At 38.4% G+C, this 24,927-nt stretch overlaps 1 protein-coding gene across 1 annotated transcript in view; it reads left to right on the top strand.

The window, feature by feature from the left end:
* Window positions 1-24,927, top strand: part of ITGA1 (integrin subunit alpha 1) — a 161,037-nt gene that overhangs the window by 79,819 nt on the left and 56,291 nt on the right. Inside the window, exons 7-11 of the mRNA XM_039256206.1 lie at window positions 5,235-5,383; window positions 9,094-9,244; window positions 17,713-17,878; window positions 22,486-22,559; window positions 23,218-23,362. Of these exons, the coding sequence (XP_039112137.1) occupies window positions 5,235-5,383; window positions 9,094-9,244; window positions 17,713-17,878; window positions 22,486-22,559; window positions 23,218-23,362 (685 nt within the window). The remainder of the gene's footprint in view (window positions 1-5,234; window positions 5,384-9,093; window positions 9,245-17,712; window positions 17,879-22,485; window positions 22,560-23,217; window positions 23,363-24,927) is intronic.

Genomic DNA, 24,927 nt, shown 5'->3' with positions numbered 1-24,927 from the left:
AAAAAAAAAAAAAAGAATGCTTTGTTACTATCTTCCTGTGCTCTTTTACTGATGCCCTAAGCTACCCGTTTTCCATGTTCTCTTCAAGAAAGGCCACATTTAACTGGTTGCCTCTTTTAACTGCCGTCCCTGCTTACTTACCTCCATTCAGCAAACATGCCTGGAGTCTGTCCGTCTCCATGACTCCTCAACAGTGCTCTACCTCTCTTCTACGCTCTGGTTTTTGCATCATTCCAACACAATGGGCTGCTTCAAGTCAAATATGATTGTTATTGGCCATTTTTCTTTTTCTCAGTTCCTAGAATGATTTCAGTTCGTTATCATTTTTGACATACTCTCCACTGAAGACTCCTTTGCTTTCTCCATTCTACATTTGTAAACCCACTGTCTGTTCTTTACGTGGATACCTCATTCAGGACCGCACCTTCTTCCCTCCAGGAGGCCTTTCACTGTGAGACAGTAAATATGCTTGTGCTTCTCTCCTCCTGCCTCCTTCAAAATGTGTATGCATCACGTGGCTCACTTGTTATCATTATTTCATTATCATCCTTATTTGATTCTGTTGCATGTACATATATACATGGCATCAAGTATGAATCTTAAAGTATACCCTTTGCCGGGACTGAAACTGTTTTTATTAACTGGGTCCCATCAATACTCAGCAAAGCATTACATGTGTTTGTTTCATGATTTCACCATTTTCCTGTGATGAAAATCAATAAATCCCACCCTTTTCTGGCGAAGACACAACAGGCCTTATTCTGTCTGATTCCTAAAGAAATATGTAGCCAAGTATCAGCCAGGGACCTACACTGAGCGTCATTTCCCTGAGATTTGAGATTCCACCTCCCCCAGTCTTCTCATTTCCCACACATCTTTGTGCCTCTCTTTTTCTGCTTATCATTATTTCCCTGCTATCTCAGTCTTCTACTTGCTTATGTGAAATGTTACAGTCATCTAGTAAGAATGTATGAGGGTCAGTCATAAGCGAAGCATAACAGTGGCATGGGATAAGAGAGTACCGAAAGCTATGACATAGTCCATGCTCCTCAGTCCTGCTTGCCCCTCTGGAACAAGGGAGTTGTTGGGAGATAAAGCATGCATATAAAGAAGTTGAGAAGAATGCAGTACTTCCAGGAATAAAACAGGCAAGTTTGCTTCATGGTTCAGAGAAGGGGAAGATCAGTAAGCTAGACTGACAACTAGGTGGGAAAAGTTTTGCAGAGAAAGTAAAACTTGTATTGGATATTCTAGAATGGGTAGAACTTAGCTTTTTTGGAGGGATGAGGAAAGACATTTGGTAGGGACAGAGTTCATCCAGGGGACTCCTGACGATGTGGAAGAACTAAAAAATCTGCTGAGTGACTGCAGGCCAGGGGAAGAACATTGAGGTTTACCCAGCAAGTCTTGTATCTCTAAGGAGCGCCTTCAAGTTTTATCTGTTTTCTATTTTAAATAGAATAAAAATTCCATTTAGAGTGTATTTCAAAGTCACTGATGTAGGCAATGAGGAGTTATTCAAGATTTTTGAACAAGGAAGTTATGTAAGCAGAATTTCAAGACAGTTAACCTTCCATAAATATGTAGACATGGGAGAGCTGAGGAGAATGGAAATACAAGGAAGACCCAACAGTGAAGAGATCAACTATTGCCACAGTCCAGGTTCAAGGCAGTGAAGTCTGGCCTGGGTCAATGAAGAAATGTAGAAACTCAGATAATAGCTGCCTTAAATCTGGTTTCCCAGAAGCAAACCCTGAGAAAATGAGCCAAGTGACAGTGATTTACTAAGGGAGTGCTTTTCAAAGAAAATAGTAAGAGATTTGGGGGAGCAAAACAGAGTAGCATCTGAGGACAACCAAGGGTGTGATTTCAGGTGAAATCAAGGCCTTCAGCTGATCTGATTGAGGAGGCTAGTCTTTCTCTGTCTGCACTCAGGCGTTGCCTGTGGAGCTGGGCAAGGGGAGAGAAAGAAAAAACTTTCCAGGCATTCTTGGCTCTTTGAACCTTTAGGACAAAGCAGATCGAGCAGTCCAAGGACAGATAGTCCTCTGAAGAGACTCATATGGAGTTGTTAGAAGCAAAGTATAAAGAAAGAAGGAGGCAACTGACAGTTACAAGTTCTCTAAAGAGTAAACTTATAGAAGTGAGATATGTGTAGGCAGACAGAGAGAGAGAGAGAGAAAGAAAGAAAGAGGAAGGGAGGGAGGAGATATAAAGCACTGATTTCTGACTTACCAAGAGGCTAAAATTTTTCTGCTATTCCTGGTGTCCAGATAATCCAATAGTGCATCGTAGGTTTTATAAGATATGTAAAGTATGTTGAAATGTCAAATATAATGGCACAAAGCAGCCTTATTTAATTGGCATAAATTTTTCCTCTTCTCATGTGAACTCCTCCCCATGTATCAATGTGATACTCTCTTTTTCCTGAAGAGTTAATAGCTTATGACTATAATTTGATTGCACTCAATAAATGGGAGCAAAGTGCTCTCATTAGTACAAAGGAGTAGGACCGTTGAGCAGTGTTATGTGCAACCGCATTTGAGATTCATGGCCGTAACTTTAAAGTGAGACCAGTCTACAATTTGTGTGATATTTTGTCTAGAAACATTTGGAGTCACAGAAGCACAGAAAGTAAAGGAGATATTTGGACTTAACCAGAGTTGGAAGTTAGCCAAGTGAATTAATGGGGGGGAAAAAGGTTAAAGGAGTTAAAGTTTGCAAGTAAATGATTGTGGTGATGGACCATGGAATCTAGGCTAGGAACAAAAACAAAAAACCAAACAAACAAAAAAAACCCAACCATAGGATCTCTGAATTAATTGGAAGTCTTGATGTGGTGAAGAATTGATGACAGACATAAGTGATCTCAAGTTAACAGTAGAACACTTGAAATTGAGATGGAGGTGCTGCGGTTTTTCCAGTTGACAAGGTCAAGGGTAAGACCTTGAGAGTGGATGACATAAGTGATCTAGAGGAAAAGATTCCTGAAGATGAGGAAATCAAAGAAATAAGACTAGGTTGTTCAATATTTTATCCAAATGGGAGAGTAGGGTGTTCAATAGATTCACTCAAGTAGTAAAATGAATAAAAATAATGACAGGAATGACAATTTTCTAAGTTCTTTAGCCTTCTGCTTGACCAAACAAAAACAAAGAGAAATAAAAACAAAGAAACTCTGTAAAATGTCCTGAATGGATAAGCAATTAACTTCCACAGCAGCATTCATTCACCTTGGTACCAAAAAAATAGGCATAATGTTTATCTAAGTTGCAAAATCATTTTACTTTTATTTACACTAAACATTTATATATACAAAGACAATGCTGAACCTTCATGGTTTCCCTTAATAATTATTCAGTCTCCCTAGATTATTAATTAAGATCTGTGAGGGTCGTTGGGAGAATAATTTTACATCTATGTAGAGAGTAATAGATAACTATCCATAACACTTAATTATGATTCAAGGAAATAACCTGAATTGGAGTTATGTGTGTATCCTCATCCATTTTATTATTATTATTATTATTATTATTATTATTATTATTTTGCATAAGTAGTTAGTTGTAGCATGCTTTATTTCCAAAGGGATTTCTGATCATCTTTATTCCAATTATAATAGCATGTGGTCTTGCAACCGATGGTGGCAGATATTCAGTGAAAGATATATTCATAGAAGAGCAGGGCTATCCTGGACATGGATTGAGAGGATTGCATGTTCACTCAGTTTATTATATACCTTATCTTACACTTGTACATGCTCTCTGTTTTTTTCTTACTTACCCTATACCCAACTAAGCAACTCTAAGGAATGATTAATGTGTTCTATTTCTACTTTTAAAATATAATGTTTGTTTGTTTGCTTCCTGTATTATATTCTCCAATGTATCTCAGCTAGCTAGCTCATTGAACTCAAGTAGCAATTCATCAATGGCAGCAGCATTTAGCAGAATCTAGCAGGATGAGGTGACATAGAATGCAGGGAGTTCAGGGAGGCATATTTTTGTAGAGACGAAGTAGGGTGATTTTTCCATTGCAAAATCCCTGGGATAAGGGATTTCCATCTTAGACTAGACTCTTTTCTGCCCTTTCATTGTGAGGAATATTTTAAACTAAGAATTTCTCATTTATAAAATGTGATACTAATTAATGTTATTATAATCTGAATAAATTAGGGGAAAACTTTTTAAAAGGCATTAAAAATATAGGGTACTATTCTTATTTAAGCATGGTGGCATAATTGCTTCAAGATGTCTCATGTACCCTAAAAGGTGGCTCAAAGATGATAAAGATTATTTTAAAAGTGGAAGGTTTTGTTCTTGCTTTCTGAAAATGCCGAGTATGCTTCTGGTTTCAAAGAAGACCCAGCTGTGGAAAGGTAACTATGAATCAGACATATAATTAAACCTAAAGATTTCTGACGACTGTGATATCCTCAGGGAGGCTGGAAGGTAGATTCTGAACCTTCATGCCACTTGGAAGTGAGATCAGAATTGGAAATAGGATGGGTGGGAAGAAAGTACTAGAGGCAACTTTACCAATGGGCGAATGAGGCAATTGCCTTGGAAGAAGGCAGCCTTGTCTCAAATTGTTTCCCCAGGACCCAAGAAATGAAGTGCCCAGAATTTCTACATTAAAAAGACAGTCATTTGGGTATAGAATTTTCTGAATCTCTGATTTTGGGGTGGGAAATTAAAAAGTCTCCACCCTCCTTGCACCTTTCGGTCTCAACTTGAATATCACTTTAAAGAGGCCTTCCCTAACCCCCATTTTGAAGTAGGGCCCTAGGTTTACTTGCTTAACAGCTTTTCCATTTCAGCCTTGTCTCCATAGTTTGCAATTGAACAGGCATTGGAATGATCATGTGTTGAATCTCTCTCTCCTTCTCTCTCTCTCTCTCTCTCATTTAGAAGCTCAATGAAGTCAGAAGGCATGTCAGTATGTTGCACCTTCTACTCCACAAGGCTTGCAGAGTCATTCAGTAGAAACTGTTGAAGACATAAACAAATTGTTTAAGAAGTTTAACAACAGCACTTTCATTCTTGTTCCTTGGGCTATGAATATCTACAAGTGGCAATGGTTATTTCTGTCAAAATAGAAAGATTTGTGTACTGCTGAATTTTTAAACTGTCTGAAAGACAAAAATGTATGACATCTGATCTAGACGTTTAAACTAAAGAAAAATGAAATTGAATATTGCTAGCTGGTTAACTCCTAATGGCTTGGTATTTCAGGTTGGAATTGTACAGTATGGAGAAAATGTAACCCATGAGTTCAACCTCAATAAGTACTCATCAACGGATGAGGTACTTGATGCAGCAAATAAAATAATCCAGAGAGGTGGTCGACAGACCATGACAGCCCTTGGGATAGACACAGCCAGGTATGTGGCTTAAAAAATAAACCAAAATAAAAAACTATCCATGACTAACTGTTCACAATCAAGCCCTTTAGAGTATTGATTGAGCATTTATCTCGGCAATATTTTCTTTTAATTTAATGTTTATTTTTGAAAGAGAGAGGGAGAGTCAGAACACAGGCAGGGGAGGGGCAGAGAGAGAGGGAGACACAGAATCCAAAGCAGGCTTCAGGCTCTGAGCTGTCACCACAGAACCCAATGCGAGGCTCGAACCCATGAACGGTGAGGTCATGACCTGATCTGAAGTTGGACCGCTATCCTACTGAGCCACCCAGGCGCCCCTTAAAGCCATCTTTTTAAAAACTGGATTCTATCACTTAGCTAATAGTTATAGGATCAAGTTTTTCTACAACATAGTCTCCCTGCCCTTCTTATCTGTCTTCTCATTCCAAAGGCTTAAGTGATGAAAAATCAATCACAAAAACTACTTTAGTCTACTGCATCATGATTTTTGGTACTAAGACAAAATATTAGTGAATGTCTTTTCCCTTTGTTCTTTGTCTATGCTTCTAGGAATCTGATTTTTTAAAAAAGGATTAATATTCATCCACTTCGACTCAATATATATTTGTATCTTAGTATATCCATAATTTTACAGTACCTAATATAGGGTTATTAAAGCTCTCAAGTAGTTTTTAAGAGGCCAATTTCAATATTGCTGTCTTTGAATTATTTTCAGTGCAAAGATTGAAAGAAGTGGAAAGAGCTTCATCATTTATGCACTTTCTTCCTTTCTCCAAATTCTCTCTGATTTACATCCCTTCCTTCATCCTACACCTCCATGGAGAGCACATAATCCACTCTGTGGTTGAACTTCATTCTATGAGAAGCTACAGAACTGTCCTTTGATCACAATGTAGAATATTTTATTTTCTATATATTGCCCAATTGTACTCTACTCTCATCTTTTGCTGTTTTATTTGTGAGTTGCCTTTAAAGATAATAAGGTTCTGAACAAAAACCAAGCAATACCAAAATCACAGGAAATACTAATAAGTAGTTTGACTAATACTAAGGATCCTTCTGTTAAGTGTCTTCACCTTCTGGACTCTCATCTGATTTTAAAGAACTAATTATCCATGCTCTCACCGCACCTGCCTACTGACATCAGTATTTCAAGGGGGTTAAAATAGTTAATATGGATATTCTGAAGAACTGAGATTTCTTGTGCAGCATTAGACTCTTAAGCGTTAGAAAAGCATGTGGTTCTAGTTATATGGGGCTCGAGAGAAAATAACCACAAACAGATGGGGTAATTTTACATTTACCTGCCTTTCAGATCACCAATTTGCATGCACAGAGAGTGCACATGTTGAGGTGTACTGAGTGCACCTCCTTAAGTAATTGACTAAATGTGACTGCACATTCAGAGTAAATCAAAGTGTTCTTTGAAAGCTCTGAGCCTGTAGGGAGCTGTGTATTTTCCAAAGGCAACCACTTAAGAATGAATATTCATCTTTGAAAACTAACTGAAGAAATACTCTAGCTGCTTTGCTCCTGCATAAATACCATAACCCTATATGGTTTTTGCCTACATATGCACAAAGGGTCTAGCTGTAGGACACACAGTTTATTGAGTTTTGTATATAAATAAAACTCCACAGTGGTATTACTAAGTATCCTTCTTTTACGTTAGTTTTTTCACATTGAAGCTATTTTTAATTGCTCTTTATTCCTTTCAGGCAGGGCCAACTGCAGGCAATGTTTTTTTATTTTTTAGAATCCTTTACTTCTATTTTCATTGGATGGTAGTATTTGGGGGTCATGGGCAATTTGCTAAAGATATTTGAAACAGAAAGAGCCACTCAAGAGTTCTGCCAATGGCGGGGCACCTGGGTGGCTTAGTCGGTTAAGCGTCTGACTTTCGCTTAGGTCATGATCTCGCGGTTCGTGGGTTCGAGCCCCGCGTCGGGCTCTGTGCTGACTGCCAGCTCAGAGCCTGGAGCCTGTTTCTGTCTGTGACTCCCTCTCTCTCTGACCCTCCCCTGCTCACGCTGTCTCTCTCTCTCTCTCTTAGAAATAAATAAAACATTAAAAAAAAAAAAGAGTTCTGTCAATGGCTACTCTTATGTGTATAAAACCAAGCCTTGTTTAGATCTACCAGATTTTCTTTAAGAAATGTTTTTTAACTATCTCCATTAGCCGAAGTTCATTTACTAATGGTCTATATCTTTGTGAGAATTAGGAAGTTTTGGTGATCTTCTAAAGAATTAGGACCACAAAAAGAATTGAATCCTATATGCTATCCATATCTGAACTTCATTTAAATACTAGCCTTTAACATCTGTTTTCACCTTTGTACATACAAAGAAGTCAGAAAATCTACCTCTGTAGTTTAGAGGGCAGATATGTGCAGTCCCTTAGTGATTAATTGTTTTTAAAAACCTCCTTTATTTTTAAAATTTTAAGAAAATCAAAAATGTAAAAAAAAAATCATACGACAAAATCCTGTGTACTCACCAAACAAATCAACAGTTGTTAACATCTTGTCATATTTGCGTTCAGTCTTTTTAAAGGAAAATAGTCACAGATAAAATTCCTTTGCCCAAATCACTGGGATCTTCTCTCCTGCTCACAATATTCCTCCTATTGTAAATTTACTATGTTCCTACAGTACAACTAATATGTATTGTGCAAACCATTTGGAAGGTTGGTGTAAGAGAAATATGTTTTTGGCATATCCCAAACTCCAGGTGTTTGTCTTTATGACCAAAGTAAAATATTTAAAAGGAGCATTCAGTACAATGATTGCTGTATTTTATACCAAAATCCAAAAAATATTATGTAAAACCCTTTCATTGTTTCATTCCTAAATAAACTTACTTGACTCCAGAGAAGGAAGTGAGTTGAGTGAAAAAAAACAATACAAGGAAAGTGTGTGTGTGTGTGTGTGTGTGTGTGTGTGTGTGTATGGAGAAGCACACACTTTTTAAGTTAAATAAAAAATTCCTTTCTTTGCAGTTAGGTCATGTCATTTTCCCTTTCTCTCCATGCCACCTTCTCCCACCCCATCCTCTGTGTCCTAAAACCTAGTTCAGGCCAAATCTTTGACAGCTACTCCAGCCCCTTTTGCTTCCATAGCCCTGCTCTGACACTGAGTGAGACCACAGCTGTCTGCAGTCTTTTATTACCATGGCTGATTTTTCCCCCATACCCAAAAGCACTCTCAAGCACTCATAGCCACACAAATATTCGATTTTCTCCCAGCTCCCCTCCTCAGCTCAGAGGATTTCCATACTGTTCTTTAAATGTCAGGGTAGATATGGGGGAAGTGAGGACAAAGCAAAAGCTTCTGCCAAAAGCAGAAGAAAAGAAGAGTGTTTGTAGAGAAAGGAGTGGCTGAGAGAGTATTTAAGATCTGACCTTCTCTAGATCTGATGTGTGCTCCAGTCACACCTTCCCTGACAAGTTGCCAAAGAATGAAATACTGCTGCCCTTTGTGTATGGGATATGTGATGATCAGCAAAATGGTGACCTCTCCGTCAGCTGGGATAAATCTAAAACTATTACAAATAGTGATCATCATGTCTCCCAGCTTGAACAATGGGCATGAGTGTTGATCTTGGAGGGACAGCACTAGTGTAACTACAGTTGTGTGTTTTTCTTTTGTTTATCACTTTGCCTAACCCGGGGTGGTGTTTTATTTGCTTCTCTCTTCTCTTTGATTACTTCAGGAAGGAGGCTTTCACTGAAGCCCGGGGTGCCAGAAGGGGAGTTAAAAAAGTTATGGTAATTGTAACTGATGGGGAGTCCCATGACAACCATCGACTGAATAAGGTCATCCAAGACTGTGAGGATGAAAATATTCAGCGGTTTTCCATAGCTGTAAGTACGTGGCTAGAAATGGCTTTCAAACTCTGGTGTGAAGACGAGAGATGTGTATGTATCATGGTTATTTTATGAAAGTGACAGAGACAAGGTTGAGAAGGGAAAAGCTCTCCATTTGAAAGTAAACTCCGTAGAGGCAGGATTGGGTCTTGCTCCCTTTATGGCCCCAGGAAGGGAGGATGAGAGAAAGAAAGGGACAGAAATAGGGAAGGAAAAAGAAGAGAAGAAAAGAAGAAGAGGATAGAAAGGGGAACTGCCTGGGGCAGGGAGGGAGGAACAGAGGAAGAACAGAATAGAGGAAGGGAAGGAGGAGATGGAAGGAAAAAGGAAGGGAAGGAGGGAACTGGAGATGTGCTAGGTAAGAAATACAGTGCCTGCTAATTAACAATTATTCCCACAATTTGGGAAGGTGGAAAATCAGTACTTAACTCATAATAATCTGCTAAAAGTGAACAGTGACATTTCAACACCTACACATTTCCTGAGTTACAGGAAAGAAGCAAAAGGTCACCTAATTTTTTGTCTACTCTGGACAGTCTACACCAGGACTTAGAAGAAGAGTCCCTGCAGTAGCAGGACTTTCTTTTTTTCCCCCCACATTTATTTATTTTTGAGAGACAGAGAGAGACAGAGCATGAGCAGGGGAGGAGCAGAGAGGGAGGGAGACACAGAATCCGAAGCAGCTCTAGGCTCTGAGCTGTCAGCACGGAGCCCAACTCGGGGCTCAAACTCACAGACCATGAGATCGTGACCTGAGCCAAAGCTGGACGTGTAACCCACTGAGCCACCCAGACTCCCCAGCAAGACTTTCTTACGTGGTTTTGTAGTTACAGGTATTCCTCTGCACCAGCCACTTTCTTGGCATTACTGGTGGAATGAGGAGGAATCAGGAGACTGACCTATTACTTATGCACTCTGTGCAGAGCCATTTCATCCCTACTTCATAGTCCCCCACTGTGCAGCCAAAGTGAAGCCAGCAGCTATAAAATGTTTTCCTATAATTGCATTTATGCTGCACAAGAAGGGAAGAATGATCACAGAAATTTCCTTTAGTTCCAAGGAAAAGCCTAGCCTGCTATTGATGATATAGAAGATACTACATATAAAGTACTTTAGCTCTTTGTGAGCAAATCTGTACCAATACAAAAGCAATCCATTATTAATAACAATTGCCTTTCAAATACAAAAGAGAGAGAGAGAGACTGTCAGAGTGCTTTATAGCTCTTATTAGTCATTTTTTCTTTTCTAAATCAACTTCTAATAGTTCCATGAACTGAGATAACTCAGTTTTCATGGTGCCACCCCATGGAAAGGGACATTCAGAAAAAGAGAAATAAAAATTCTACCTTTGAAACATGGAAACTAATTTAAATTATCACACGCTATAACCTACAATGTTTTTTTCTGTGTCCTTCATGACACCCCAAAGAGGAGGGCAACCTTTATTTCCCCCATTTTATGATGAGGAAACCCAGGGACAGCAGGCCCCATGGCTGGAAGGTCACATGGCCAGGCCTCCACAGCCCCCTTGACTGACCATATGTACCACTGTCCTGGGCTGTTCTTCCCCACACCCCAATCTCCCTTTCTTCTGCCTTGGATCTCTGGAAAGTGCTACAGGACTGTCCTAACCTGTTTTCACTCACTTCCGCTGACTTCCAAAGAGCACCACGGTCCTCTCCACCCCCTGCTTTTTGTACTAGAGCAAAAAGACCCAGAGATACTAAGACCATGGACATTTTCCAGAAGGGAGTCTAAGAAGGGTGGGTAGGGGGAAGGGTAGAGGAGCATATATTTTGGAGCCGGAAAGACCTTTGTTCAAATTCTGCCTTTGTGACAGCAAATAAGTCACTTAATACTCTGAGCTCCAGCTTCTTTATCTGTAAAATAGAGCAATATTGTTTCTCTTTCTCTCAGATAAAGAATCAGTGAGATAATGACTGTGAAAATATCTAGCACAATGGCAGGCTAGGCAACCAATCAATATTACTTTTCTTACAGTTTACAACCATGAAGTAATAAAATTATAGTGCTTTAGAGCTAGAAGGAATCTTATAGATAAGTTGTGCTGCCCTCTTGCACAGAAGCCTTCAGAGATAGGCTCCCATAGACTGTCAACCCTGTTCTCAGCTTCTGAACCTTAACTAACAACTGTGTCCAGCCTTCCTTTCTAATCGTTCACTCTCACTTCCATAGCATGTGCCCTTTAAGGAGTCTTCTTAATATAAGTTGGTTTTTCTAAATAAGACAGGAAGCCAACATTTCAGAGCTCTAACTGCTTAGCCTGAATTGTTTTTCAACAACATCTCTTTTATTTACAGTAGGTGAGAATAAGTTATTACCCATAATTGCATTAATCTTCCTGGAGAATCATAAAATCATGAGTTCCTTTCCTATTTTAATCAATGAATTATTATCAAATTGCTCTTCAAAATGTTATAAATATTGTATTGGAAAATTTCACTTCAAGAATTATTTTTCTAATTCATATTTCCTGTCCCCAGTGAACCTTGTTATTTTTTAGTTTGTGCTAAGCTAGAAAGTAAGACAATTATTTTACTTCCCCTTCTTATACATTCACACAGAAAGGTTTTGGGCATTTCTGCAGCTGCATTCATGCTTCACATGATCAGTTATAGTTGAGGGTCTGCCCTTGTTAATCACATGGACTGTTTCTCCTACTCCATTTTTTTTTTTTTTACCCACCATTTGATCTTGAACACTACAGATGTGTTTTAGGGGAAACAATGACCCAAAAATAATTGACTATTGAAAATTTAAGCACTCTAGGGGCCTCCTGGGTGGCTCAGTCAGTTAAGCGGCCGACTTAGGTTTAGGTCATGATCTCACAGTAAATGAGTTTGAGTCCCACATTGGGCTCTGCACTGACAGCTCAGAGCCTGGAGCCTGCTTCGGATGCTGTGTCTCCCTCTCTCTCTGGCCCTTCCCCGCTTGCACTCTGTCTCTCTATCTCAGAATTAATTAATTAATTAATTAAACATTAAAACTTTTAAAAAGAAATTTAAGCACTCTATGATAAAACTGCAAACGTGTCCCATTAAACTCTTAGATTTGGTGAGGGTCCTGAGCTGGTGTGAGTACTCTGTTCCATGGTCTGTATTCTGTCACTTGGAGATATTAAACACTGCTAGCTGGAACCTGCTTTACATTCATATTCTAATCTTAAATGATAATGACTGGAATTATAATGGCTGTGAAATGTGTATTATCTACAGCATTCAAATGAAAATCAGAGAAGTTAGAAAGTATCTTAGCATTCCATTCATTTGCATACAAAAGGCACTACAGTACATGTAAAAGAATTCTACACTTTACATTTTGACACATCTGCCTCAAGGGAGGTTCAATTCTGGATGTCTACTTCAGGTAAATATTAGCAGAATACCAAATGCCTGGGCTTGACATATTTGTATAAAGTGAAACAGAAGTAATTTATAAGTGTTATTTTGTATTTCTTCTCATTCATAGAAAATAATGTTTCTACAAGCTACCAGATCCTTGGGTGAAGGATCAAAACACATTTCTATTTTCATTTTTATTCTGTAATACAAATAGTTCAAACTGGGATGTAAGTCACAATAATTCCTGGGAATCTTTTTCTCTTATATTTTCTTCTAAATATGTACTCTCATATTGCATCTGAATGTTTTACTTTTATTCTTTAAGTATGGCATTTAGGCATTTTCTTCACTGAACTTTATCCATTTGTCTCTGTCTGTCACATAGAGCACATTTAGTTCGCTAAATGTCTGACATTTACAACACAACTATGAACCTCAACCATGCATGGTCCAAACATCTTTATAATTTCTATATGTATTTTCAACTGTATCACTTTATAAGTGAAATGGGAGTTAACATGTCAGTGCAAAAGTGAATCTAGAATATGCTCAATAGGAGTTAAAGAGGAAAGATGGTGACTTTTCTGCCAAGGATGTCACATGACTTATAGGATAAATTCGGTAAAACACTGGGGACTCAGGGCTCTTCATGTGATACAGGATCTGTATGAATCTAAAAGAAACACATGTGTAGCAAAACTGCTGACAAAGAAGAAGCCCAACAGTGTGTCCAGAGAGGAATACCAGGTGTAGAGTGTGGTGTTGAGCCAAACTCCAGTGATCCTGAAATCCACACACACATTTGATGGAGACTCTGGAGGCTGGAGACTCTCTCTCTGCCTTTTCCATACTTTCTCTGGGGCATGTCCATCTAGATGTGGGGAAATACTCAACTGTAAAAAAGGCATCTTAATTGTGTTTAAATATGAGAGAGAATTTCTTCAATATAATAAGAGCAAGTGGCCCTTGGGTTTCTCTCCCTATCTGGATGGTTCTTGACCTTCATTTCCACTAATTCTCTTCCCCCATCAAATAGCTGAAGTGGGGAAAAGCACCAGGGGTCTCTGTCCAAATGTAAATGGTTTCTGTTGCTTGCATTTGCTTTTCAGCCAGGTAGACAGGAACCAAACTTTTGTGTTTGGATACAATTTTGCAAGTTCCTCTTAGTGCCCTTCCTGCCTAAATCTGGACAAGTAGTAAAAAGTTACGTTCAAAAATCAAAAAGCAAACTAACTAGTGTGCTGATTTCCTTAGAGCCAACTCTAGGATTCCTAAATTGTGCTCATCTTCAAAGCAGCACCAAGTTCTTCACAGACATGAGGGCATTATGCCTCACCCACACACTTTACAGATGAACAGGGAGCCTAAGGAAGGAACAAGGAACTGGATGAAGACCTGCATGTGCAGATGCACAGAACTCATCAGAACCCTCCCCGAGGATGCTGTGGGAAAGGAGCGAGGGTGTGACTCAAGCAGGAGGAAGGAATCAAGAATGAATCCCTCAGTGACTCTCACTAGGAAGGAAATTTCTAGAACTGCCACATTGCCTGCCTGACTAGCTGGCACACAACCCTGTTCCTACCATTAACATTTGAATGATTCATTTACTAATCTAAACCTTCATGCATCTTATGATGCTAATAAACAAGTATGTTGCAGATCATAAATAGCAACACTTAAAACAGTAGTTTTAAAATCAGGAGACTATAGATGCTGGTGAGGTTGTGGAGAAACAGGCACCCTCTTACACTGTTGGTGGGAATGTAAACTGGTGCAGCCCCTCTGGAAAACAATGTGAAGGTTCCTCAAAAAATTAACAATAGAACTCCCCTATGACTCAGCAATAGCACTGCTAGGAATTTACCCAAGGTATACAGGAATGCTGATGCACAGGGGCACATGTACCCCAATGTTCATAGCAGCGCTCTCAACAATAGCCAAAACATGGAAAGAGCCTAAATGTCCATCAACTGACAAATTGATCAAGATGTGGTTTATCTATACCATGGAATACTACATGGCAATGAGAAACAGTGAAATCTGGCCATGTGTAGCAACATGGATGGACCTTGAGGGTGTTATGCTGAGCGAAATAAGTCAGGCAGAGAAAGACAGATACCATATGTTTTCACTTATAAGTGGATCAGGAAAAACTTAACAGAGGACCATGGGGGAGGAGAAAGGGGAAAATAGTTGAGGAGAGGGAGGGAGACAAACCATGAGAGACTCTTGAATACTGAGAATAAACTGAGGGCTGATGGGGGTGGGGGAGAGAGGAAGGGGGTTGATGGGCATGGAGGAGGGCACTTGTTGGGATGAGCTCTGGGTGTTACATGGAAACCAACTTGACAATAAACTATGAAAGAAAAAAAAAACAGTAGTTTTAGCTCTTTTCTAAGTACAAGCAAAGAGCTGTACCCTTCTTAATAAACATATCAGTTTTTAAATCTACCATTTTGAATCTCACATTGAAATATACACGCAGACGCCTAGAACAGGCAGCCACAGGAGAGTTAGAGTAGCCGGGTGTTCAGAGGAGAGGGGCAGGGTCTGTGGCCAGAAGATCCAGTGCAGATCACAACTGATGCCTCCACCTGTGTCTGCCCACTCACGTGTCCACGATCTGCCCAGTAAACAATGCTGAACTGCACCTGGGGACTGTGGCATGTCGTTTTTGCAATAGAACTTTGAAGACACCATAGAGTCTCAGTTTAATGTTACCAGATAAATCTATGTTTATGATTTAAAAATGTAAACTGAAGCTAGAGAATTCTACTGTCTTCTGGTCCTCAAGGAGTAGGATATTTTAAAAATCAAGCAATAGCACAGAGCTCAGAATCTTACCATCATTTTTTTAGATTCCACTAGCACAGAATTAAATTAATCATGATCCTTTGTTCAGGAAACCTCATCATTTGTGGAAGCATGGGCCACCTTATAGGTTTTTATGTTTATTATTGTACCTGCATACTTATTGTAAGTATGCACTATAAGCATCCGTGGGCCTGACCACATTCACCACCTGAGTGTCCTCCACCTGGTAACCATAGACCCTAAACTATACTGTATTTTCTAATCTTTTGGTACCTATACATATCTAAAAATAATTCTAAAAGTGTTCCTTTTTTTAACATGGTGTCATGCTGCATATAGTATTTTGAAACTTTTAAAATTTAATGTTATGATTCATCCATATTGGGGTGCCTGGGTGGCTCAGTCAGTTGAGTGTCTGACTCTTGATTTTGGCTCAAATCATGATCCCAGGCCATGAGTTGGGTTCCATGCTCAGCGTGGAGCCTGCTTGAGATTTCCTCTCTCTCTCTCTCTCTCTCTCTCTTTCTCTCTCTCTCTCTCTCTCCCTCTCTCAGATTCTCGCTCTCTGTCTGCTACTCTCCTATGCACTCTTTCTCTCTAAAATAAAAAAGGGGCACCTGGGTGCCTCAGTTAGTTAATCATCTGACTTTGGCTGAGGTCATGATCTCACAGTTCATGGGTTCGGGTCCCAAGTGGGACTCTGCTGACAGCTCAGAGCCTGGAGCCTGCTTCAGATTCTTCCCCTCCTTCTCTCTCTGCCCCTTCCCTGCTTGCATTCTGACTTTCAAAATTAGTTAATTTTAATTAAAATTATTTAAAGTTAATTAATTTAAAAATTAATCCATATTGTTTCATGTCATTATAGTTCATTATTTTTTTAATTAAAGTAACACATAGTAAAATACCAGATTTCAATTTGAAAATTCTGTACAAAGTGAACAATCTGATGACTTTAGATAATCACATACACTCACATAACTGACAGCTCAATCAAGATATATAACATTTCCATTACCCTTAGAAAGCTCCTTATACTTCCTTTTGTGTTTAATACCCACTTCTATAGTAACCATGCTGTGCCTTATATAACCATCGCTTAAGTTACGTATTTTATTTTATGTAAATGAAATCATACCGTATGTACTCTTTTGTGTTAGCTTTTCACTCAACATAATGATTGCCCATGATATTTGTGCATCAGTGATTTTTTTTTTTTTATCATACATTGTATGAATACACCACAATTTGTTCTATACTTTACTGTTCACGGACATTTGAGTTGTTTCCAGTTTGGGTGCAATTAAAAAAACTGAATGCTGATTCATGGGCCAACATGAATGACTCTCAGAAGCATTATGCAAAGTGAAAGAAGTCAGACACAGAAGGCTACATGCTATATGACTACTTAAATACGACATTCTGGAAAGGCAAAGCCTTATGGACAGAAAATATATCAGCGGCTGTAAGCGTCAGGGGGAGGAAGGGATTGACCACAAGGGGCAAGAGGCAACACTGAACGAAATGTTCTACACCTGGAAGTGGTAGTAACCCTACTGTGTGGGCTTATCAAAACTCAGAATTGTATATCTAGAAAGGGTGAGTTTTACTGTATATATATTATATCTCAATAAAACTTATTTTAAAAAATAAAATAGATATTTGGGAAAACCTACTAAGACATTTCAGTAATTACAGTTAACTGTAACAGATAATTCTTGCCTCTCTCTCTTCTGTATTAAAAAGAAAAAAAAAAGTCCCTGTCTTCAGCATTTGGTTTCAAACAGGAATTGCTAAGTAAGATTTCTATTTAGTTCAATATCTGTTTTAAAACTGTATGCATGGGACTGTCTCTTGGTAAGATGATCAGGAAAAAATGCCTATTCAAGACCAAGTAACTCACATACTAACTGCTTTTACCAGCAAATGGTAAAAGCAATTGGTGGCATAGGCTGGAATAATATCAGAGACATTCAGAAACTATAACATTACTTCTGAACTGTCAGACTTTAAAGATATAGCTGGTCATAAACAAAGACACAGTAAGGCAAGAGAAGAAATTTTCACAAACATACAAGATTGTCCTTTATATTTTTCTCTACCAATTACAGTATTTTACTTTAATTTTAGGAAATCACATATTTGAAAATTATTCTTCCAAGAATGTGGAAGTATATAAAAATCACATTATATTAAGGTACTATACACTCTTGTTTGTGGACAAAGTGCTTGAGATCCTTAATTAACATATAAAATTTAAAATATAACCTTGCCATTTTTGTCACGTCTTAGATTCTTGGGAGCTATAACAGAGGAAATTTAAGCACTGAAAAATTTGTGGAAGAAATAAAATCAATTGCAAGTGAACCCACTGAAAAGCATTTCTTCAACGTCTCTGACGAATTGGCTCTAGTCACTATTGTTGAAGCTCTGGGAGAAAGAATATTTGCCCTGGAAGGTATGACAATTTCTCATACTCCCGCATGTTTTCTCTACAAATCAATTTAATGTAATGGGATTTGGATATTTATTTCTTCTACACAGCTAATGCACTTTTACTGTGTATCGTGGCCAGCACGGAACAATGCCCTTTTCTGTAAATCTGTCACTGAGATGGCTTTCTCACATAGCCCTGTGTCTGTTGGCAGCTCTCTTAGTAAAGACGTGGCGGTGCTAGTGTGAGGGCTGAATGAAGGCAATGGTCAGTGTAGACTCAGAAGAACAAAAATGTGCCCATGCATTTTAGTTCTTTTCTGTGACACAAGCTTAGAAAATGGAGGTGCTAGCTCACGTTTTCTTTTTTAATTTGTTTATTTAATTTTGGGCTTCTGTGGAACTGACCTTATTTGCAATAACGTCGTTGTTTATTTATTTTCTCCCATTTTGGTTCTTGCCCATTTTAAAGGTCTTCATGGAACTCTGCCTTCACTCCCATGGGAGTGAAACGTTGGTTAACTATATTTGTCTAAGTCATGTTACTTTTTGTGGATTTTTTTCCTTGCATGTTGCAGTGGTGATTGGCTACTGAGGAAAATGAGTCATGGCATTCCTTTTCTGCCTTAGGTGGAAGAGGTCAAGTAACACATTCTTTTGGAACTAGCCCTTGCCTGGTCAAGAAAAAAAAAGTAAGATTTTGGAATCATGATGCCAGGCAAACTGAAAAAAAAAAAAAGCCTCCTTCATATTCTCAATAACTGAAGACCAAGAGAATGTGCCTCTTTCCCTCAACCTAGGATGAGAAACCTCCAGAGGGTTCTGCTTTTATGCCTTATCTGAATCCAGTGGACTCTGTGCTTGTGAGAACACACTGAAGAACTGTTGTTTTGTATCTTAAACATAGAAATTCTTGAGCACCTTCTCAGTCACCCTGATATGACCTGATAATGGGAAACAAAGAGATGAAATGAGAAAGAGACATAACTGAAACAAGGACCATTTTGATTGAGCATCCAGTGACCAGGAAAATGCAGAAAAGTGACCAACAGACAGAATATTCAAATGTGTAGAAAGGAAAGAAAATGTTTGAGAGTAATGAGTTTCAAGCTTTATATGCCAGTGACCCGTGGTAATAAATACACTTTTCCTTGTGACTAAAGGGGAGCAAAATAGCCATCCCAAATTATGTTGCTTTGGCATGTAGATTATTTTGAGCTGAAGGCAATCAAGACCCACCAGACTCGGGAAAAACTTCCACCTTTCCCTTAACTACCTAAAAGAATTCACATAGAACCCCTGGCCCAGAAAAAAAGATAACCAGATATAACTTTTTAAAGACCTCTCTGCATGGCAGGACAAACTTTTACTTACGAAACATCTGTTCTTCTTATATCCTGTGAATTGCCCTCCTCCCTTTGAAAAAATTTGAAAAATTTCTATGTTTAAGATACAAAACACCTGTTCTTCAATGTGTCCTCACAAAGACAGAGTCCACTGGATTCAGATAAGGCATAAAAGCAGAACCTTCTGGAGGTTTCTCATCCAAGGTTGAGGGAAAGAGGCACGTTCTCTTGGTCTTCAGTTATCGAGAATATGAAGGAGGCCATTATCAGTTTTTGCCCTCCTCCCTTTGAAGCTTCTACCCCATTCTTTAGGTCAGGATAGCATCATATAAGTCTTAACTGCCCCCACTTGCCCTTCAGTCTCATAGTTTGGGGGTTCCCATATGAAATTAAATTTTTCTTCCACTAATCTCTTTTAGGTCAATTTAATTATTAAACCAGCCACAGAATCTAGAAGGGAAGAAGGGAAAATTTTTCCACTTCTGCGTGACCTAGTGCATATACATGTATACATATAAAAATAAAACAACCTTTAACAGAATAACCCTTATTACATACAAAGCACTGTGATAGGTTCTTATTTTCATTCTCTCTTCTCTTTTAATTAAAAAAATGCTGGTGGTGACTCACCCAGCCAATTTCATGACTGGATCATGACCAGGAAGTAGAAGATTTAGGTTAGATTTGATGAGCAGCTACAGCCCATGCAGACATCATTTCTCTGCTTCCCTTCTGCCCTGGCTGCTTTTCCCCTTTAGAAACAGAACTTTTGAATTACTTATCTGTCTGAAGTAGCAGCTGCTTCTGAAGAACTTGGCTGTCCTACATTCTGTGCACAAGTCACTTTTAAGTGGCTTTGGTCTCACAGCAACTATCCCAGTGGTATTTACTAATAGGCTAGATCACAAGCTTTGCCAGCCTTAAGGAAGGAAATTTACAAGGCTTTCCAAGTCATTGTGCACTTTTAATTTTTCATAATTTTAGTAAGTTTTAAGATGTGATAGAAACAATCTGTAAAGGCCATTTAAATGAAAAATTACTTAGTTACATTAGACAGTTAAGCACAATGCAATCTCATTTTTAAACTCATTTTAAGTAAACAAGTAAGTATAACCTGGTAGGACTTATAGAAATGAAGCCTACCTATATCAGCTACTGGGGGAAGACGGACCCAATTTACCTTAGAAGACATTTTTGTGTTGCTTCTAAACTAACCACACTATGAATTAAAGGTTACACGTTGAAATGCCCAGACACTTTAAGAAGTCTATATATTTAAAAGCAAAATTATTTTGGGCGCACCTGTGTGGGTCAGTCAGTTAAGCCTCTGACTCTTGATTTCAATTCAGGTCATGATCTCATATTCATGAGATCAAGCCCCGCATTGGGTTATGCACTGGGTGTGGAGCTTGCTTAAGATTCTCACTCTCCCTTTGCCCCTCCCCCACTGGCAAGCATGGGTCATGCTCGCTCTCTCTCTCAAAATAAATAAACAAACAAAACTAAATAAATACAGCAAAATTATTTTTAAAATATCCTCAGATTAAAATATGAGGCACATCCTTATTGACACACTTTCAAGGCTAACCAAACGCAGTGTTTTGACTAGCCAATGTCTGATTTTCTTCATAAAGAGATCAGAATGGGTTTCATTTCCTTGTTACTTGGGAAGTGTCCATTTCCTATCAACACTTATCTTTAGATAGTAAAGAGCAACAATTATGAAATTATGAAATTCTTCCTTGCCAAGGACTGTGCCACCTAGTGAGGAGAACAGGCCACCACCTTGCACAATAAACTCAGAAAGATTCTATGTCTCCCTTTCCCAGCACATGGGGGAAATGCAAAAATTCCTAACGAGATGCTGCACAGTGGGAGAGTGGTTATCTCAGTAGTTAGGAACATTTCGGGAGGAGTTGACAGCAAGAAGTTCAGGGATGTTCAGGGGGCTATTACCATGACAGTGATTAAGCAGGTGGAGTGTCACAAAACTCCCTTCTCTCTGTTCTCAGCTATAAGCAGAACAGCATGGGGAGAAGGTACTGGAAGCATGCAGGTCTTCACTCCTGCACTCTTGCAATGGCGTTGCACAGATAAATAAGAAGGCAGCATAAAGCACTGTGGACTTAAAATTGAGATTTAAGTTAAAGTGCATCTCAGTCATTTAAATTAGGGGATAATTCATACGTGAGATTAAAATGATACATTGGAATTCTTGATTGATATCCCTATTTAACCAAGTCCTATAAAAAGGCATTCACTGATGTATTTAACAAATTTATACCAGGAAATAACTAGTAAATAAGTTTGATTTCACAAATTGAATTATTCTCATGCCTCAATGAGAAGACAGACTGACTTTCTTAAAATTATGCACTATTTTTAACTTATTTTCAAAGCCAAATAAATCAGTAACTCCCCACTGAAAGCAAATGAATCAACATTCCCTCGATCCCCTTAGGAGGTTGTGGCTTTGGGTCAGTAAATATTTTGAGACTAGCATATTTTTCCATGGAATGCTTTGGATTATCTCTGTATTTCAGTAAAGAGCTTAAAAATGGGTACAGAATCTTGTCCAGAGAAATCCTCATTTAAAATTTTTCAGATTCATGGAACTCTTGGAAAGATAAAAAGACCTAATGCTTGCCACTGAACCTTTTACATAGCATTAACAACAAAAAAAGAGGTACAGTTTCTTTAAAAATATGTGATTGAATGGCATATCGCCTACAGCCCATCTAAAAGTCCTCTTTGAATTTGTGAGTGATACCTACCACCAGAAATTAAAGAAAATACAAGCCCAGAATCCTTACACTTTCTTATCAAATAATGGAATTCTAAGAGGATCTATACCTGGAAATACAGTGGGTTTGGTTAAAGTCAAGAGACTTCTCTAAATATGTGAATAAAAATTTTTCAACACTGTAACATATTGGGTAAGTTTAGGCTACTATCTGAGCAGGATTCCCACAATGTGAGAAGAAGGAGGTTTTTAACTTCAGTACTTTCGACTTTAACCACATGGATCTAAAGTGCTATGTCATCCACAAGTATCCTAGAGTATAAGAAGAGAAGCCTTTCCCAGCAAGGGTATCTAGCCATGACCCTTCCGTTAACCTTCTCTGTCCTTTACCCAGCCCTATCTAGGAGTTCAGGGTTGAGAAATGTGTGGCTAAACATACCCAAAAGATGTTGGAAATTCTGGTTGGTAAAGAGCCCAGTCTGTAATTGGTTTCTGTCTTCTCTACATCAAGTGTGCTAAAAGGCATTTATTTTTCTGTTATAGCTACAGCTGACCAATCAGCAGCTTCATTTGAAATGGAAATGTCTCAGACTGGCTTCAGTGCACATTATTCACAGGTACATTGACCACTTGGTAGAAAATGAAATATCTTTTTTTTTTAAGGTTTCTGCTCCCAAAAGCAAGCCCAGGCATCAGCATTATAAGTGCAACTAGCAGTTCATGGCTTGCCCAGTTATTCAGACTGTGATGATGTTTCTAATCCAAATAGGAAATGGCATTTCACAAGCTTATTAAGAAAACATGTCTCCCACAGTTCAGTCATCGTACTAATAATTGTGAATCAAAAATTTTGAGGTCTGCCTTATGTAATTATACATCTGGCTAAATGAAATATTTAATTTAAAACAGTTGCTAATGGTATGAATTGTATCTTTTTCCTAGTCTCAGTGTATTCAAAGATCTTATTAGAATTCCATGTTCAAGACCTAGGATTCCTGGCACCCAGAAATAAACAAAAAGTCAAGATTAGGAAATATATCATTTGTAGCTGATGAAAGAAAATTCATCAGAGTCCCTGCCAAGGAATATTGACATTTCAATGGGCAGTTGTACTGTATAACCGAGGGCAAGTTACTCTACCAGGTTACCATAGTGTTACTGTGAGGATTCTAAGTTAATACATGTAAAGCACTTTGAATAGAATCTATCACATTGTTAATGCTGTGTTCTTGCTCTTTTGTTAAATGTCATTTGTTTTCTCTATTTGGTTATAAGGACTGGGTCATGCTTGGAGCGGTAGGAGCCTATGATTGGAATGGAACAGTCGTCATGCAGAAGGCTAATCAAATCATAATCCCTCAAAATACAACCTTTAACGTTGAGTCTACCAAAAAGAATGAACCTCTTGCTTCTTATTTAGGTAAAGTGTGGATGTAATTGATAGAAAATTATTGTGGTTTATTTTTCGTTTTGTTTTTATTTTTAGCATTATTTACTTATTTTTATATAGGCTTACTTATAACCATGTGAAGACAGGTAACTTCCAAGAGTTACACGTTTTATAGGACCCATGAAAGTTCCCAAGCAGCCTTAATTTCTGAGCAGCCTAGGAATAACAGAACATGGAGGTCACACTCTCTGAGAATGGCTCCCTAGTGCAGGAATGATTTAGGTGGTTATGTGCACTTCTTGAAGTCTCCCTGTGTCTGGTATTCATTAACTTCAAGAAGAGCTTTGCACCTGGTAGACAGGAAATGAAAAAAAGAGAAACCTTGACACAGCTAATATCCTGCAGATCAGACTCCCATATTTTCTAAAACATCTTATATCATTAGTTTCCTTCTATGGGTCCTAATTTTGGAAAAGAAAATTTTAATTTCTCTTGTCATATAGCTTCTTCTTTAATAGTTCTATTTACAACCAGACAAATATTGAACTTAAACCCAATGATATAATGTCGTCTTATTTTTCAAAGACTTGTCTGGAATGGGGAGGTGTGTGTCTGCTATTACCTTATTCTCCATCTGAACTGAGCTGCCTAGGTGATACCAGGGAAGTGTTCTTTCACTAAATGATCTCAGTAAACAATCAAGGCCTGGGATGTAAAGAACGCTCAGGGTATGGTTTCCCAACACTTTACTCAGTCAACAAATATGTGAGGGATACCTGTTTTGCCCCAAGTATTGTCTTGGTGCTGGGGGTGCAGTGGTTAAGAAAACAAATACCTTTCAGCGCTCATATTTTACTATGTTAGCATTCTTCTCTGGGATCTTTCTGTCCTGGAGGCAAGTCTTTGTCACTCTATCCAGCTTCTTTCTATTTTATGAGGAAGGTAGGAGGTCTTTACTGGTAGATCCATACATCTCCTTTTTCAAAGACACATCTTAAAACTGTAGAAGCAGTGGGACTGAAAAATGAAAGGCCTGAGGGATGTAGATAATTTAAACTACAGTGGTAAGCAGCAGGTAGAAGGTGAGTGCTCAAACCCCTTAACACATGCTGAACTGCATTCATAAAAGTCTACTTTATTTCTCATAAAATTCCTATTGCATTCTGTCCTGGTCAGAGAGCAGCTAGAGTATTCCATTGTTCTAAACATCACACATTACAAAAGAAAATGCTAAACTAGGGTGTGCCAATAAAAGATTATCTAGAGGAAACTGATCTAGAAAAATTCCTTTCTCTCTGTCCCCAGTGTCTGCAAAATTTGAAGAAATTGATGGTTAGGAGACAAAATGTACACTGCATACCTTTTAAATATTTGGAGGATTGTGTTGTAACATAAAGAGGATGGGCTTTAAATTCATATGCATTAATAGAGATCTTAAGAGAGCATATGGTTAATATTCAATTTTTCAAATTAAGGTATTAAGGAATAGAAAAATGATGTCACAGCTACCTATGACAGACCTGAAACTAGAATCTAGTTATCTTGATTCTTATTCCCGTGTTCATTTCAAAATTAACAACATTTGCAAAATTAAA

Source organism: Hyaena hyaena, unplaced genomic scaffold, assembly GCF_003009895.1.
Source record: "Hyaena hyaena isolate Hyena2069 unplaced genomic scaffold, ASM300989v1 scaffold_564, whole genome shotgun sequence".
Classification (NCBI taxonomy): domain Eukaryota; kingdom Metazoa; phylum Chordata; class Mammalia; order Carnivora; family Hyaenidae; genus Hyaena; species Hyaena hyaena.
Note: the sequence above shows the minus strand (reverse complement) of the source record. Positions and strands in the feature narration are given on the sequence as shown.